The 15,266-nt window shown below is 38.0% G+C and overlaps 3 protein-coding genes across 3 annotated transcripts; 2 read left to right on the forward strand and 1 right to left on the reverse strand.

Moving 5' to 3' along the window:
- Window positions 1-924: 924 nt before the first annotated feature.
- Window positions 925-3,066, reverse strand: LOC120006264 (NAD(P)H:quinone oxidoreductase-like). The gene is made up of 3 exons (XM_038856237.1): window positions 2,897-3,066; window positions 2,586-2,777; window positions 925-1,578 (listed from the first exon to the last, which is right to left on the reverse strand). Exons 1-3 carry the CDS (start codon window positions 2,994-2,996, stop codon window positions 1,274-1,276), a joined length of 597 nt encoding a protein of 198 aa, XP_038712165.1. The 5' UTR covers window positions 2,997-3,066; the 3' UTR covers window positions 925-1,273.
- Window positions 3,067-7,788: 4,722 nt separating this feature from the next.
- On the forward strand, window positions 7,789-10,226 carry LOC120004802 (aspartyl protease AED3-like). Its single transcript, XM_038854109.1, has 3 exons — window positions 7,789-8,309; window positions 8,907-9,381; window positions 9,657-10,226. The coding sequence occupies exons 1-3, from the start codon at window positions 7,830-7,832 to the stop codon at window positions 10,013-10,015; spliced, it is 1,314 nt and encodes a 437-aa protein (XP_038710037.1). The 5' UTR covers window positions 7,789-7,829; the 3' UTR covers window positions 10,016-10,226.
- A 606-nt stretch (window positions 10,227-10,832) lies between these two features.
- Window positions 10,833-12,069, forward strand: LOC120006563 (U-box domain-containing protein 11-like). The gene has a single exon (XM_038856631.1). The coding sequence runs from the start codon at window positions 10,915-10,917 to the stop codon at window positions 11,890-11,892; it is 978 nt and encodes a 325-aa protein (XP_038712559.1). The 5' UTR covers window positions 10,833-10,914; the 3' UTR covers window positions 11,893-12,069.
- The last annotated feature ends 3,197 nt before the right edge of the window (window positions 12,070-15,266 follow it).

Genomic DNA, 15,266 nt, shown 5'->3' on the forward strand with positions numbered 1-15,266 from the left:
TAAAGGCCCTCCAAAAATGTCAAATGTGGCTGCTCGTTCATGCATGTCTTGTACATATATCCTTGAAAATTACTTTTGATTCAATGGTTAGACATCATTCCTTGCTAAGTCTATAATAAGAATTGTCTGTATAAGAATATTCATGATTAAGGAATGACTTGAACAACTTGACAAGGTTAATTGAAAACTAGGACTTTAGCTTTTACGGATCTCCAAGGGATTTGCCCTTTGACGCGTGTAATAATTGACTATAATAGTGGCATTGATCCCTTAACAATCCCACATTCACAAGGGCCACAACCGACACCCAACGAAATTGCCACAACCGACACCCAACGAAATTGAGAGCATTCAGAAGTGATAGGGATCCCAATAAAAAATATCTCAGTGGTGGATGTGTCACTCTTTGGTTCAATCATAAGGTTTTGTGAGCACTTACATCAATCAAAGGACAAGATTCACTACTGGGATGATTGAGATGCTTTTTACTAGGATATCTAACATTTTTGAACTATAAAACCATAAAATCTTACGACATTGGCTAGGCCCCACAAGTGATTAGTGATAACTTAAGCCCATAAGTAAACCGCGGGTTTCAAAGGTCGTGGTTTCAGATAGTTAATCACGATTTTTTGTGGGTTTTAACGAGTCATTTGCTTGTTCCGGTTAACATGAGAATCGATTTGGCATTTCCGGTTAACATGAGAATCGATTTGGCATTACTATAAACATACCGATTGAACCGGTTTGACCGACAAACCAAACCGAATCTGATAACTGCTTGGAAGTTGGAACAAATTGCATTCTAGGGTTTGTTTTTTTTTTCTTCACAATTTTAAAGTCATGGATGTAGATTTTGCAAAAATATATAATGGGAAATTACATAAATTGTAAACAAGATGAGTTAAGTGACTCGATTAAACATTGCTAAGATATTCAATTTGATTGATGTCATACAAATGATAATTTTTGGTATTTAAAATAAGGGATTGGGGTAGGTTAAGGGCATCCCTCACCTAGGTTTACCATGTATTTATCCCCAATTCGAACTTGCCCAAACACAATCCTTCATGTTTTTATTCAAGGCCGGGCCCGCAGGGCCCATCAGGCCCGACCTTTGGATACTAAGCGGGGCAAGCCATAAATTTTCAGATTCACGGGCCGGACATAAACATGAAACCAAATAAGGGCTGAATACAATCCAATATTCCAATCCAATGCACATGTTGATGCAACAACAATAGAGCTCCAGTCTCACACACTGCGTCAGTCTTCAGCACTTACCTTGGAGACGAAGAGTAAATTCCTGTAACGATAGCAGCACTTTCTGTAGCTTCTCCTTAGCCTCTTCATCAATCAAGTTACCATCACTATCAAACTTCAATGGTGGCTGGAATGCATTCAAGAAAAACTCGGGTTTGTTAATGAAGTGAAGATCAAGATAGACTCCAATTTGGCGAAGATGATACTGTGCACGTCCACCTCCAAAACCTCCTCCAGCACTCACAATGGCAGCAGCTTTATCAGCCCAAACATTCGGTGACCTAGAAGCCCAGTCAATCGCATTCTTCAGAGGTCCTAACATACATTATAAGCAGAGATGGGTATTAGTGAATAAAAATATAACTTATATGAATCGACCTAGAAACAATCTCTACAATAAATTTTTGTTCGAGCCAACTAATCATCTCCTAAACACAGCAGCTAATGATGAAGAATTTCCAACAGCCAATATAAAGGAAATTGCTTTACAAACCCCTAGTAATACAGAGAAAAATACAGAGCGAAAGAGATTAAACAACTCGAAGTTTCATCAATTGTAAAGTGTCTAACGGGCGAGTATGTGGTCCAGTGATAGAGTTGCATGGATACAACCTAGAGGTTAAATTCCTGGAAACAACATTTCTACATTTCCACATATCATGTGAGGATAAGGATTGCGTACATCCTCTCAGTCACTACGGGAGCCTTATGCACGGGAGTTTTTTACAGTAAACACATCCAACAAAACTTTTCTTAAGATATGAAGATGTACGGACTCTACTAATTGCTATATCTGCTATAACCATGGATGTTAACAGATGTGTAATGACTAAATTTACTAATGTAATCAGCCAAGCAATACTAAAATCATAAGAAAATTTTTTTGACTTAGTATATGTTTGACACCGACAATGCAACTCTATCCCAATCATTTTAATAAAAATAATTACGACAATATGTCTGCAATGTCACCAACTTTCTCCTCCGTTAGATTATCGAAGGAGAATCAGCCTGGTGGTTGAATTGGCTCGACATAAATCCTTCTCGTTCAAGTTCAATTCATCACAATAACACAAGCTCGATTTGCGAAGATATATGGGTTCCTCATCAATGAAATTAAAGAAAAAAAAATCAAATAAATAAAGATTACTAACTAGAGTTCTAGACAGTTCGGTGCCAGGGAGACGCCTGGGTCTTACTTGATCAAACGGCTAAATTTAACCATTTAATTTCAATCTCAACACATTCTTTGAAGCGAACAATGCCCAGCATGTGTTTGTATAAATGTCTATGTTCATAGAGAAGAAAAGGAGAAAGAGTACCGGTGACGGAGTAATTGTACTCCGGCGAGGCGAAGAGGTAGCTATCGGCTTCGAGAATCTTCTTACGGAAAGCTTCAACGGCCGGAGGATAAGTCCCGTCGACTTCGAGATCGGTGTTGAGCATCGGCAGAGGCGATATGTCAATGTATTCGATTTCCATTCCGGGTATGGACTCTTTGGTTATCTGGATTGCTACGATAACCAATTAACAAGGGAGAAACTGAGAATCGAATCAGTTTGACTCAAGCAGATCGAGAAAACTCGATGGGGGAGAAACAGACAGAGAGGGGGGGGGGAACAGAGAGATGTACCTGAACGGATAAGGCCGCGGTTGTAGGAGCCTTTTCGGAGAGACCCGCAAATTGCAGCGACTGTAATCGCGGGTGTCGCTGTCGCCGCCGCCGCCGCCATTTCTCTCTGCTGATCACTCGCACTATCGCTCGTTGCCCTATCTCATCTGCCTCTCTGCAGACTGTCCAATAAGATCCTAACTAGAAAAAAATCTATTTTTTAGATGGGAAAGACAACTTTTGATTATCGAAATATTTGATCAGATTCAACTCACTCATTTTACAAATGTTTCAATTTAAATTGGAACGGTTTAGAAATTTGAATACCTCAATTGAAACTTTTGTAAAATGGATGACTGAGTTGAACCTGATCAAATATTTCATTGATCAAAAGTTGTCTTTCCCCATTTTTTAAAACTTACAACAAAAAACATCATTGAGCAATAAAGGAAGGGGGGCATTGTCTGATTACGTGGCACATTTTGAACAAATAGTCCCTACCCGAGCTTTCTCCCTTTCAAAAAAGACAAATTAGGAGAGGTAAAAATATATATTTGGTCCCTCAATTATATCTTTGATTTTATTTTTGTCTTTAAAATTTTTTTACTCTTAAAATATTCCCTCAACTATTCAAAGTTATCTCGTTCATCTCCAAAAAGGATTCCGACATTAGAAAACATCCCAATTGACGTAATTTTTACACTTATAATTCCACTTGACTTAAATTTTACATATGTCATCTAACAAAATTCTCAAAGTAGCTAACTCTTCAAAATCCTCGACCTATTTTGTTGTATAGTTTAAGCACTAAGAATACTAGACATTAATAGTTTGGAGATATATCATTCACATTTGTCGACAAAGTTTGCCAACTAAGATTACTCTAATATACCAAATAACACTAAAAATGTTAGATATTAATAGTTTAGGGATATATAAGAGACTGCACTTTTTGGATTTATGGGTTACTTATTAGACTATCTACATCAGATTACATAAACATGATTTACTTTTTTCTATTTTAAAGAATGATTACACAGAACTAGTAAAAATAGGCAAGAATGATTACCTATTTTAGTCAACTGCTACGCTGGTTGCTTGCATTTATATCAAAGCATATAGGGGATGATACACATTTGAAGCCAGTGAATTTTTCTGCCACACTTGGGGAACTTTTGTATATGACATCTGTAGGTATAATCATAACCCACAAAGCAAACAATGCACTTGAATCTTCTCTGTTGAATTTTTTATGTTTGGACTTCCAAAATTTTTAATTTGTTGAAAGAATGCATAATATATGGTTTGAAATCCACATAGATTACTTTCTTCTTCTTTTTCAAATTTGTGCCCATCATGTTAAGACATTTGCTTCCAGAGTGGTGCATCATACCATCTCTTTTTTTTCTTTGGTCAAAATGATTTTGTCTTGGCTTGAAAGGACTGGATGCCATTTCCGGTGGCTCAGCAATTGGAAGCTGTCATGTTGTGAGGCTCATAGAAGGCCCATTTTTCTGACAAAAAATGGGCCAATAGAACTTAAGTCAATTGGAAGCAACTTGTAAATAAGGTTCATGACTTCATGGTCCCAAGTCCCGGGCATGGTGGCATATGGCAGGAGACTAGCTAATCGCCCTTTTAATCTTTTAATCTTTATTTTTATTATTCCTTTTTTGACTAATGAATTTTCATTTCATTAAATATCACACAAGACCCATAAACAATTGTTCTTATAAGTTAATGAACCAAAGATATATTGTTTTATATAATTTTATTTGAAAAAGAATATCAAAACGGGTACGTTTCAATAAAAATTTATATCTTCCTATTACTTTTTTTTTATTACATATCTTCCTATTTTAATTGATTAATAAAATATACGAAAATGACATGTAACCCATTAGTTTGTACCCCAACAGGTTTATTTCATTGATTTAATCAATGAAATAGTTTTATTCAACTCTTTTATCCAAGAATTAATTGTTTTAATATATATTCTATTGTTTTTTATAGCACATTATAGAATTTATTGTTTTTTGAATTAAGATTTTACCGGTAAGTTTTATCGAAAATTGATTTTGTTAAAAAGAGTTTTATATTGATTTCTGAATATGTAATTTTTTAAAAAATATAATATGTATTTTGAGAATTACAATATTTTAAAAAAAGAGGCGTTGCAGTGAAGGGAAAGTCGAGCAGTGACAGAGTGACGTGGCGACGTGGTTGACGCGGTAGGACTAAGAGAGAGACAACACAACACGCATACGAAATTACGAAGTGGAGTACTTCTGTTCTGTAATTGTCGGGCAAAACACGATATATCGGAGTCACTCAATGCAATGAGAGGTCACGTGACGCCGTACCTTTCTATTACTATTTTTTTTTCTTTTCAGTATATGGTGGTTGTTGGTGTATTTTAAATTAAATAGGAAAATACTAATACATATACATATATATAATATATATATTATGTATTTGATTTGTTATTTTAATTGGATGAGTGAGTCCCACAATGGTAACAATAGAATCCAGCAATCCAAAATCATTATCTCTTCTCCTCTCTTTTATGTGGCACAATTTAATTGGGTGAGTGAATATCATAAAGAACACTATTAATCATAAAGAACACTATTAATCACATTAAGACTTAAAAGTCTCACAATAAATAGGAGAGAAGATGCACATCACTTAACAAAAAACACACCTCAAATTTTTGTTACGAGTTTGGATATAGATCTAACCAACAGTCACAGTAAAACGAGGAGAGTGGGGGAGATTCGGGTTGTGCATTGTAGCACAACTTAATGATGAAGGCCCATCATGGCCGTTATTAGACTATTAACATGGAGATTTACATTAGACCATTACGAACTTGTACTTGTGAGTTGAGATATGTTAGACTCAATAAGTGAAGTAAAAGTTATGTCCAATTGAAGCGAATTACTCTGATATCATGTCATAAATCCACACTCATCATACAATTAACTATATTGTCCGCTTTGAGTTTACTGATTCCCGTTAGATATATTGGACCCCCACAACTTTATTTCTCATTGAACCCTAAAACAGTCTCACTTAATGGTACTTGAGTTCAACTAAAAGGTCTAACTGATTATAAAGGGAAAGAGGTGGTCTTGCTCTTATAAATCTAATAGGATCCTCACATCGTTTAGACGTGGGATTCTCAATACTTGAGTCCTCGTTTCATTCTAACAATTAAGTTTCCATTTACTCATATATTATAATTTCTATCTATTATTGTATAAGGTATATATAGAGAGAAACAGAAGAGTCAATCATATGTGACAAAACTGATAAAAAGAGGCCTGTGAAATTGATAAGCAGATATACTCACGAGATTACTCTACTGTTTTTGTCTGCAAAATTTTTTTTGGACTCATCTTGTCTGTGTTTAAACTTTAAACTGATCATTGTTTCACTGTAATTCTTCATGTCATGCTACATTTTTCACCTTTTTTTATTGGAAATTTGTGTCGAATATATAATTAATTACTACAATCTGATACTGGAATTATCATGTGGCTTGGAGTTGGGTCAATTTATGAGATTTTTTACTTTTCTTTTCTGAATATTTAAGAGATGCATAAATTAATTAACCGTTTTGGTTTTAATTATTTGATTAGATTACCGTATGTAGCACTGAAATATCTTCTATACAAAGACTTTGAGCTAGTATTACATCACTTTGGATGATATATATATATATAGTTTAGTCGATGAATCTCTATATGATCAAATCATATGAATTCGAAAAATTCTGAGTTGGATTTTCATAAAAGCAATATTTTTATAATCACACGTTATACTTTAACAATATTGACATGTCTTTATATATATACATACATATATATAAATCATGATCTGAACACAATCACGTGCAAGGGTGGCATCTAACAGTCCTGTGACTCCTGTCAATGTCTATCTACAAGACTTGGCTAATACACAACCATCCACAGAAAGAAATTGAGAAGTGATCAGTTAGTGAGATGAGCTTGACTGCACTACATATCATGCTTGTATGTACACTCTTCCATGTCCTCCAATATTGGAAGACCCAGCAGTGAAGAAAGAAACAAAATCCCATTAAAAGATACTCATCTTTTTCTCCCTTCTCCCTTCTCTTTTCCTTCATTATTATTTTTTGTTGTTTTTCTTAAATATTCATGAATACTAGTCAAAAATCAAGAACTAACCTTGAATTTAGGAATCATAATTATTATAAAAGTGCAGGAATATATATATATATATATGCCCTATCATTCTTTCCCCTTCAAAATTTGCATACTTTCTGTTAGCATAAAGTGCAAGTTCAAATTTGGGGTTGACTACTTTGAATCCCACTTGTTTACAAGACAACAGCAATCCTGGTTTGCATTTTAACTAAAAATTCCATCACCTAGGTTTCTTCATGTGTTTTAACCTCAATAATTCATTATTTGGGTTCAATCAGGTATTCCTAAAGTCCTAGCTCTATCATTATATATCTTGGAGGGCAAATATAACGCTATATTTGCTTGTAAATTAACATCAAGTTGTTAGATTACTAAGAGAATATAATTTCTTTTTATATGTGTTTCCACTGGACTTTATATGAATAAATCCATATAGCTTTGTATTTTAGCATATATATATATATATATATAGCATGTTCCAAATCTGTCCTTTTCAAACATACAATGTGACATAACAAATTTGTTTAAAAAAATTACAGAAATTAAGATCCCAATCTCTATGCAGGCCCAGCCTCCACAAAAAGCTAATGGAATACAGTCTGTTTACCAAAATTAACACCCCAATGAATCTCTTACACTCTACACTCTACACAACCCCATACTCCCCACTGTCCCCCACCTATACCCACACACCAATATATATACACCCCCCCTCTCACACTTGTATTCCCACTAAAGCATCAGAAATCATTCTTCCTCTCATGCCCATGAAGACCCACCTCCTAAAATTATTACTAGCACTCCCTCTCTTCTTCTTCCTAGCCCAAGCTGGGTTTAACCCAAAATGTGACATCAAAGACCAAAGCTCAACCCTCAAAGTCTACCACATATACAGCCCATGCTCACCATTTAGGCCACAAAAGCCAGTTTCTTGGGGTGAGAGTGTGCTACAAATGTTTGCCAAGGACCAAGCCAGGCTCCAGTACTTGTCTAGCTTGGTGGGTGCTAAGAAATCTTCAGAGCCAATTGCATGGGGCAGGAACATCATTCAGAGCCCAACTTACATTTTGAGGGTCAATATTGGTACCCCTGCTCAAACCATGCTCATGGCCTTGGATACTAGCAATGATGCTGCTTGGGTTCCTTGTTCTGGCTGTATTGGCTGCTCTTCAACTGTGTTTGACTCCGCTAAGTCCACCACTTTCAAGCCTCTTGGGTGCCAAACTGCCGAGTGCAAACAAGTAAGACTGCGTACATTTGTACTTATAGTGTATAAACAATTGGTTACGGTTGGCTTTTTTTCAATTTTTTTACATGAATTTAACCTACCAATCGATCAATTTTTTATCAGTTCTAGTAAATTTTGAACAAAATTTTTGTGATCGGTTCTAGTAAATTTTTTTTTAAAAATATCGACCAATGAATCAGTTTGACAATCGATTCAGTTATTATGATTTTTTTTATTGCCTTGTACTTTTCAAATCCTGCAATAGTATTATTCGATTTAACATTTATACACACTAACAATATTGTCCGTTTTGAGTTGTTCGGTTTCCGTAGATACATCAGGTCTCTACGACTTTGTTTCTCTTTAGAAACAAGCAAATGGGCTAGGCCCAACTCACTCAAACCTAGAAAAAAATCTTGTTAATGATTAAGGGTGAGCTTAATCCTTATAAATAAATAGTTATTCTCACATCTTACCTATACTTTATGAGTTCTAGATTAATTTTGAGCTAATTTGATAAGATTATTGCAGGGTAACCAAAAAAGGTTCACGGGTCTACTTTGTGCCGGTGCAAATACAATGGACTAAAATGTTTCACGTGAAAATGCAGGTGCCGAACCCCACTTGCGGAGGCAGCACGTGCACATTCAACCTCACCTACGGCGGCTCCACCATCGCAGCGAATCTCTCACAGGACAATATCACACTCGCTACCGACCCCATCCCCAACTTCACATTGGGTTGCATCCAGGCGGCAACTGGCACGTCGGTCCCACCACAGGGTCTACTGGGCCTGAGCCGAGGCCCATTGTCGCTCTTGTCGCAAACCCAGAACCTGTACAAGTCCATATTCTCTTATTGCCTGCCTAGCTTCAAGTCTCTCAACTTTTCTGGCTCGTTAAGGCTTGGGCCCGTTGGACAGCCCATTAGGATCAAGTATACACCCCTGTTAAAGAATCCTAGAAGACCATCTCTTTACTATGTCAACATGGTCGGAATTAGGGTTGCCCGGAAAGTCCTCGACATCCCGGCCAGTGTGTTTGCCTTCAATCCAACAACCGGTGCCGGAACGATCATTGATTCAGGTAATCCTAACAGTTATGATAGGGATCCCAACTGATATCCCACTTATCTCAATTGTTGAGTTGTACGCACAAGATTTTATATGCACCATGTGACACATGTAAAGCTCACGAATATTCCGTGCATCCAATTCAACAGTTGGGATATCTAGGATCCAAACTCTTGGGATGTTTATCATTTTTCCTAATCCTAGCTCTCCCCATATACATTCTCGATCAATTTATGAATATACAATTCAATTAAGCCGATACAAATGGCGAATGTCTTATAAATGTAGGTACGGTGTACACCAGATTGGTCCAACCAGCGTACATTGCAGTCCGGGATGAGTTCAGGAGGAGAATAAGGAACGCAACGGTGACAACCCTAGGAGGATTCGACACATGTTACTCGGGCCCCATCGTTGCTCCGACAATCACATTCATGTTTGCAGGGGATGTGAACATGACATTGCCAATAGACAACATACTCCTCCGTAGCAGCGCAGGCAGCATTTCGTGCTTGGCGATGGCAGCAGCGCCGGATAATGTGAATTCGGTACTGAATGTGATAGCCAATATGCAGCAACAGAACCATAGAATTGTTTACGATGTTGCCAATTCAAGGCTTGGCATTGCCCGTGAGCTTTGCTCTTGATTCTTGGCAACTTTTTCCGCTATGTCCCTCTATATTTGGCACCATATAGTCATTGTGTTATGTCACGGGGGGTTTGCTATTTGTGTTTTTTCTTCTTCTTTACCTTTTGTCATGATTTGAAGTTTTTAATGATTAGTTCATAGGCCGTACCAAGTCACGGGCACTTTTGTTTTGTGAGGCTTTAATAAACGTTTATTATGTCAAAAACTCAGAGCTATTTGCAGTCCATTTAATAAACGTTTATCCCACATCGGTACCATATGGTTTATTAAAAAAATAGTTTATTTTAATTAAATTTGGATCCTTCAAATGGAAGGATTCGTCTCTAAGCAAATCAGTCACCTTATATGATTAATGCCATTATTAATGCTAATTTCTAACAGGTGTTTTATAGTCTGGTTGGTCAGTTTATCTGCCTAAAACTTTGAGGTTCAGAGTTCTATTCTCACTAGGGGGTTTGAGATTTGGGTAGTTTTCCATCCGCTGTGGTGCCCTTCATGCTCATCGGGCATGGCTTAGTGTGTGGCTTGTGGGCTTTTAAAAAAAAAAAAAAAAGTGAGGAGGACATAATTGGGCTTATTCCAACTTTTGACTTGGGCTGAAAAGGTCCGGAGTTGGTACCACAATAGTCCATAACCATCGGTGTCATTAGGCCCAATATTTGACGATGGGCTTTATTTCATTTGTTCCCTGTAATCATCATCCGTTAATTATCCACTAATTATTAATTAAAAACCAACTAATTTGGCCATATCACGTGTCACCACGAAAAGCCAGCCGTCGTTGACAAATTCCAAAAAGACTACGATGTACACCGGTTAGGTTAACGCCGTCGAGTGTTGAAACTCATGGAAGTCCCCACGCTTTAAATATAATACAGGCACGTACATCTACAATCTATGGACGACGACGATTTCAGGCGGAGAGGAAGGGAAATGGAGGTCAAGAGCAGAACGGTTCGCTCGCTCGTGGCAAGGCTGAGCTCAGTGTCCGAGCATACCCGAGCTGAAGCTCTAGCGGAGCTGCGGCTCATCTCGAAGCACGACGAGGATAGCCGCTCTTTAATTGCGGAAGCCGATGCTGTCCCTTACCTAGCAGAGACTCTGTACTCTGAATCTCAGGATTTTCAAGAGAACGCCGCCGCCACGCTCCTCAACCTTTCGATTTCGTCTCGGGAGTCACTTATTTCAACGCGTGGCCTATTGGACGCGCTCTCTCACGCACTTCAACACGCCTCCACCTCGACCACGCCCGCAGCCGTGCAGTCATGTGCGGCAACTCTTCATAGCCTCCTTGTTGTCGACTCCTACCGTCCTATTATTGGATCCAAGCGCGACATCGTACATGCTCTTGCGCAGATCGTCAAGAATCCTAATTCTCCTCCCCGATCAATCAAGGACTCGCTAAAAGCGCTTTTTGGACTGGCGCTTTATCCTTTGAATCGAAACACTATGATCGAGCTCGGTGTTGTGCAACCTCTGTTCGCACTGATTGTGAAGGACGGGAGAGTGGGGATTGTGGAGGACGCTACTGCCGTGGTGGCGCAGATGGCAGGGTGCGAAGAGAGCGAGGAGGCATTCGCGAGGGTTGGCGGAGTGAGAGTTCTTGTGGATTTGTTGGATGTAGGGACGGGGACAAGCATAAGGATAAAGGAGAATGCGGTGGCAGCGTTGCTGAACTTGGTGAGTACTGGTGGTGCAAGAATTGGGAGGGAGGTGAGAGAAATGGCTGCCACCGCGGTGGAGGGGGTGGTTGAGGTCGCCGAGGGCGGAAGCACCAAGGGAAAGAGCAAGGCCATGTCGCTGTTGAGGATTATTGAAGGTGCCAATAACGGTGTGCGAGATTCACGGTTTGATTGTGCGGGATTCACGGTTTGATTCTTACTAAATCAATACGATTAGCGGCTTCCATAACTTGTTCTTTATTCGGTTTCATAGATTTGTGTATGATATGTTTCAAATTGTTAGGAATCAGCAGTGTATATTCTTGTAACATGAATGAATAAGATGATGTATGAGTGTTTTTAGAGAAACAATTTTCAGTTCTGAGCCACATGATCTTTCGTCTTCTTCAACCTGACATTGCCTATGTAGCACCTGATTCGAGTGGGTAGGTCCACAAGTCTATGCAGTGTCAAGTTTGGTGGTGCTGGACCTGTTACCAAGTGGTGAAAGAGGTTAGTGCTATAAATCCCACATCAGTCCAATGGAAGAGATGAAGCGCATAATATAATAGACCAAATCTCCTAATGAACATGTTTTCTAGGTTCAGGATAACAAAACTTACGAACTGCTGGCCCTTTTTTCCCAATTTTATTTAGGTGTGATGAAAACTTTCAGGAAAGGAAAATTTCTATAATGTCTGTGACTCTATCTTCTGGTTTGAATTTGGTATTTATTCTATTTCATCTGGTTTGAACTTTGAAGAATGTATTAAGGAGTTAATAGGTTATCTGAATCTGTGGTCGTTCAAACTCTGTAGTTGTTTGATAAAGTTGAGGCAATATGGTGAAGTAATGTAACCCACTTTCTTTCATCATTCCATGGAACACACAAAACCTACCACACCCACATCCATACATGACCAATCTATTTAGTATTTACCCTTCTTGACCTCCCTTTTGCTTTTTATTTTTGTGTTTCCTCCATTTTTCTTTTAATTTTTGCGTCTGTAAGTTGCCACAAGAATATTGCAATTCTGTTAATAGAACTTAATAAGTCAGGTAATGGACTCTTGCCTTAGTTTAAATGCATGTAAAACACATGCACCTTCATTTTTGTGTTCTGTGAATGTATTAGAGATCAGAGCGTACGATGGAATGGTTTATCCCTCACATAAGAATACAAGATGATAAATTACAGGCCATGTTGTTGTAAGTTCTCAGGATGAGTTTGATTGTAGCTTAATCTTTCAAACAAGGATCATGTAGAGGTTAGTTGTATACTGTATCTGCAGCTACTTGAACTCCTAGTACATGGGAAAGTGACTGGATTAGGGATCTACCTTAGTTGTGTTTGTGTTGAGATGCTTCATAGCAGAAGTAGTCGAGAGTGGATTGCATTCATAAAGGTATATGCACTTATAGTGTAAATATTGGCCTTGTGTGGATAGGTGATTGTCAATATCTCAGCTATTTGGCAAGTCTTGGATCGTTTAAATTGCAGGGATCTTCCCTCTTTGCCTCCTCTCTCAGCAGCCGATTAGGGTTCTTTCCTAGTCGATTTGGGGTTTTTTTTGCGGTGGCTTCGTTTCCTTTTGATTTTGGGAAAGCAGGGGATTGTGATTTTTCGATTTCGTTTCCAGATCTGCTTCCTGCGGAGGATTGGGTGTTTTTTGCGGTAAGTTTGTGAGTTTGGGGTGTTTTGCGGTGGCTTCGTGCCTTCTTGATTTTGTGTGAATTATAGTTTGCTTTTGTTTCGTGCCTTTTATAATTTTGTGTGAATTAGACTGTTTTTTGGATTCAAGTTCTCTCTATTCATCTCTCATTGCTATCTTCTGTTTTCTGCCTGTGTGCTACACCATAGAAATTATGAACTCAAGAAAAGAACTGGTCTGTTAATTTTAGCATGTAATACCCAACAAATTATCGAGGGTTCTGGTTGTTTTGCTCTAGCGTAATCGATGGTTCTCTTATGGCGTGACATCGTATCAAGGTCAAAGGGAGTTCAATTTTTAACTGCTCTTTCTGTGCCTCTGAAGCTCATAGTGACAGAGATGATGAAGGAATCTGGATCTCTTCTATTGTTCTTCTCAACAGTCAACATCGGTGAGTCTGTCTCTCTCTGTATATATAGAAATGTGGTTTGGAGATACATAGTTCTGGATGAAAATCAGCCTAGCGGCGTGATTGATTTTCGTAAAAGTGGAAAAGATAGCCCCAATTTACGTCTTTTGTTTCCCTTTTGATTAATCAGTTTGATTGATGTGTTGATTATCCCTAAGAATTGAAATCAAGGTTCACTTCAATTCAGTCAATTAACTGTACTGAGTTACATGTACTGAACTTGTTGTCAGAACATTACTGAGTTACGTCTACTGTCAACTTGATCTTCGAGGCATGCCTCGGACCTCTTATTCCTAAATGAGGTGCGAGTTAATCATTGAAATCTTGTCAGGTTATTGAACTTCCTTTATGTCTATGTTGCTTTCTTGAATCTCAATCTCTTTATTTGTTCTTGAAACGAATTGTAATGTTTACAGATTAATATTATGATCAAACAGTATTAGCAGCTACTTCTATTTGTAATGATTTTATACAGTACGCTATTTCCTCCTATTCACTAAAAAGTTACAGGATTCTTTCGACGTCTTTCTAGACCGCTCTAAATTCTTGGTTATGTTTGGAGGCAATGTATTTTGTGTATATTTCTCTATTTTTATTAATATACTAATTTCCTTTTCCTTTAGAGCTTATAATTGACAGCACACTTGGGGATTTTTATAGGAATTGCTGTTTAATTAGAATCTCTTTGGTCTTGAAAAGTGGGGAAATAGCCATAATTCTTTATATTCAAAGGAGTCTATGTTTTTCTTGCAAATGCTGCATCATAAATCTTGGCATAGCCATGATCCAATTTTCAAGTAATGCAACTGCTGAAAGCTCTATTCTACTGCGGCTTGAGAAGCAACGTTGCCTCTAATTATAAGAGTATAATAATATCAGCTCGATAAGAGTATAATGGTATCAGCATCATAAGAGTACACTCCTATCAGCAAGAATCTATGTTACTTGAAGTATCTCACATGGTCGTTGAGGTAATTTACGCTTCTGTTCTACTGGTCGTTGTTAAAGTGGTTTTTTTTGGTTGTATTGTGGGCTTGCTGAGATCATTGTCTTGCAGTCAACCATGTCTGCTAGCCAATTGAGTATTGATTCTGCTCAGGGAGCAAGTGCAGTTGTGAGATTTGCGAAGCTAGCATTATTTACTAAGTATACCCGACTTCCTTTGACTTTGCATTGATTGTCTCTTATTTTAGGGCTAGTCTTATAACACCCCACCAATCCCGACCTTCGACGAAGAACAAAACAGTGGTCGAAGCGTAGAACTTCGTGGAGCGCGGAAGGAAATCGGTGTGAAATCGCTGTGCACGCAGTCGGCACACCGATTTCTCTGCTCTGTTTTTGTGAATCTTGCATCTGTGAGGTTGGGATGTATTTAGTTCCTCAATAAAGAGTGATTATAACCGTATTTATACTATTTTTGCTATTAAGGAAGTCAAGACAGAGAATGGAAGATGAATGAATCATAGC

Source organism: Tripterygium wilfordii, chromosome 9 (assembly GCF_013401445.1).
Source record: "Tripterygium wilfordii isolate XIE 37 chromosome 9, ASM1340144v1, whole genome shotgun sequence".
NCBI classification, from domain to species: Eukaryota; Viridiplantae; Streptophyta; class Magnoliopsida; order Celastrales; family Celastraceae; genus Tripterygium; species Tripterygium wilfordii.

Coding starts and splice junctions, on each gene's coding strand:
- LOC120004802 (XM_038854109.1), top strand. CDS start 7,830: ATGCCCATGAAGACCCACCTCCTAAAATTATTACTAGCACTCCCTCTC. Junction 8,310..8,906: donor AAACTGCCGAGTGCAAACAA/GTAAGACTGCGT, acceptor GTGAAAATGCAG/GTGCCGAACCCCACTTGCGG. Junction 9,382..9,656: donor CGGAACGATCATTGATTCAG/GTAATCCTAACA, acceptor TTATAAATGTAG/GTACGGTGTACACCAGATTG.
- LOC120006563 (XM_038856631.1), top strand. CDS start 10,915: ATGGACGACGACGATTTCAGGCGGAGAGGAAGGGAAATGGAGGTCAAG.
- LOC120006264 (XM_038856237.1), bottom strand. CDS start 2,996: ATGGCGGCGGCGGCGGCGACAGCGACACCCGCGATTACAGTCGCTGCA. Junction 2,778..2,896: donor CCGCGGCCTTATCCGTTCAG/GTACATCTCTCT, acceptor TGGTTATCGTAG/CAATCCAGATAACCAAAGAG. Junction 1,579..2,585: donor GTACAATTACTCCGTCACCG/GTACTCTTTCTC, acceptor AATGTATGTTAG/GACCTCTGAAGAATGCGATT.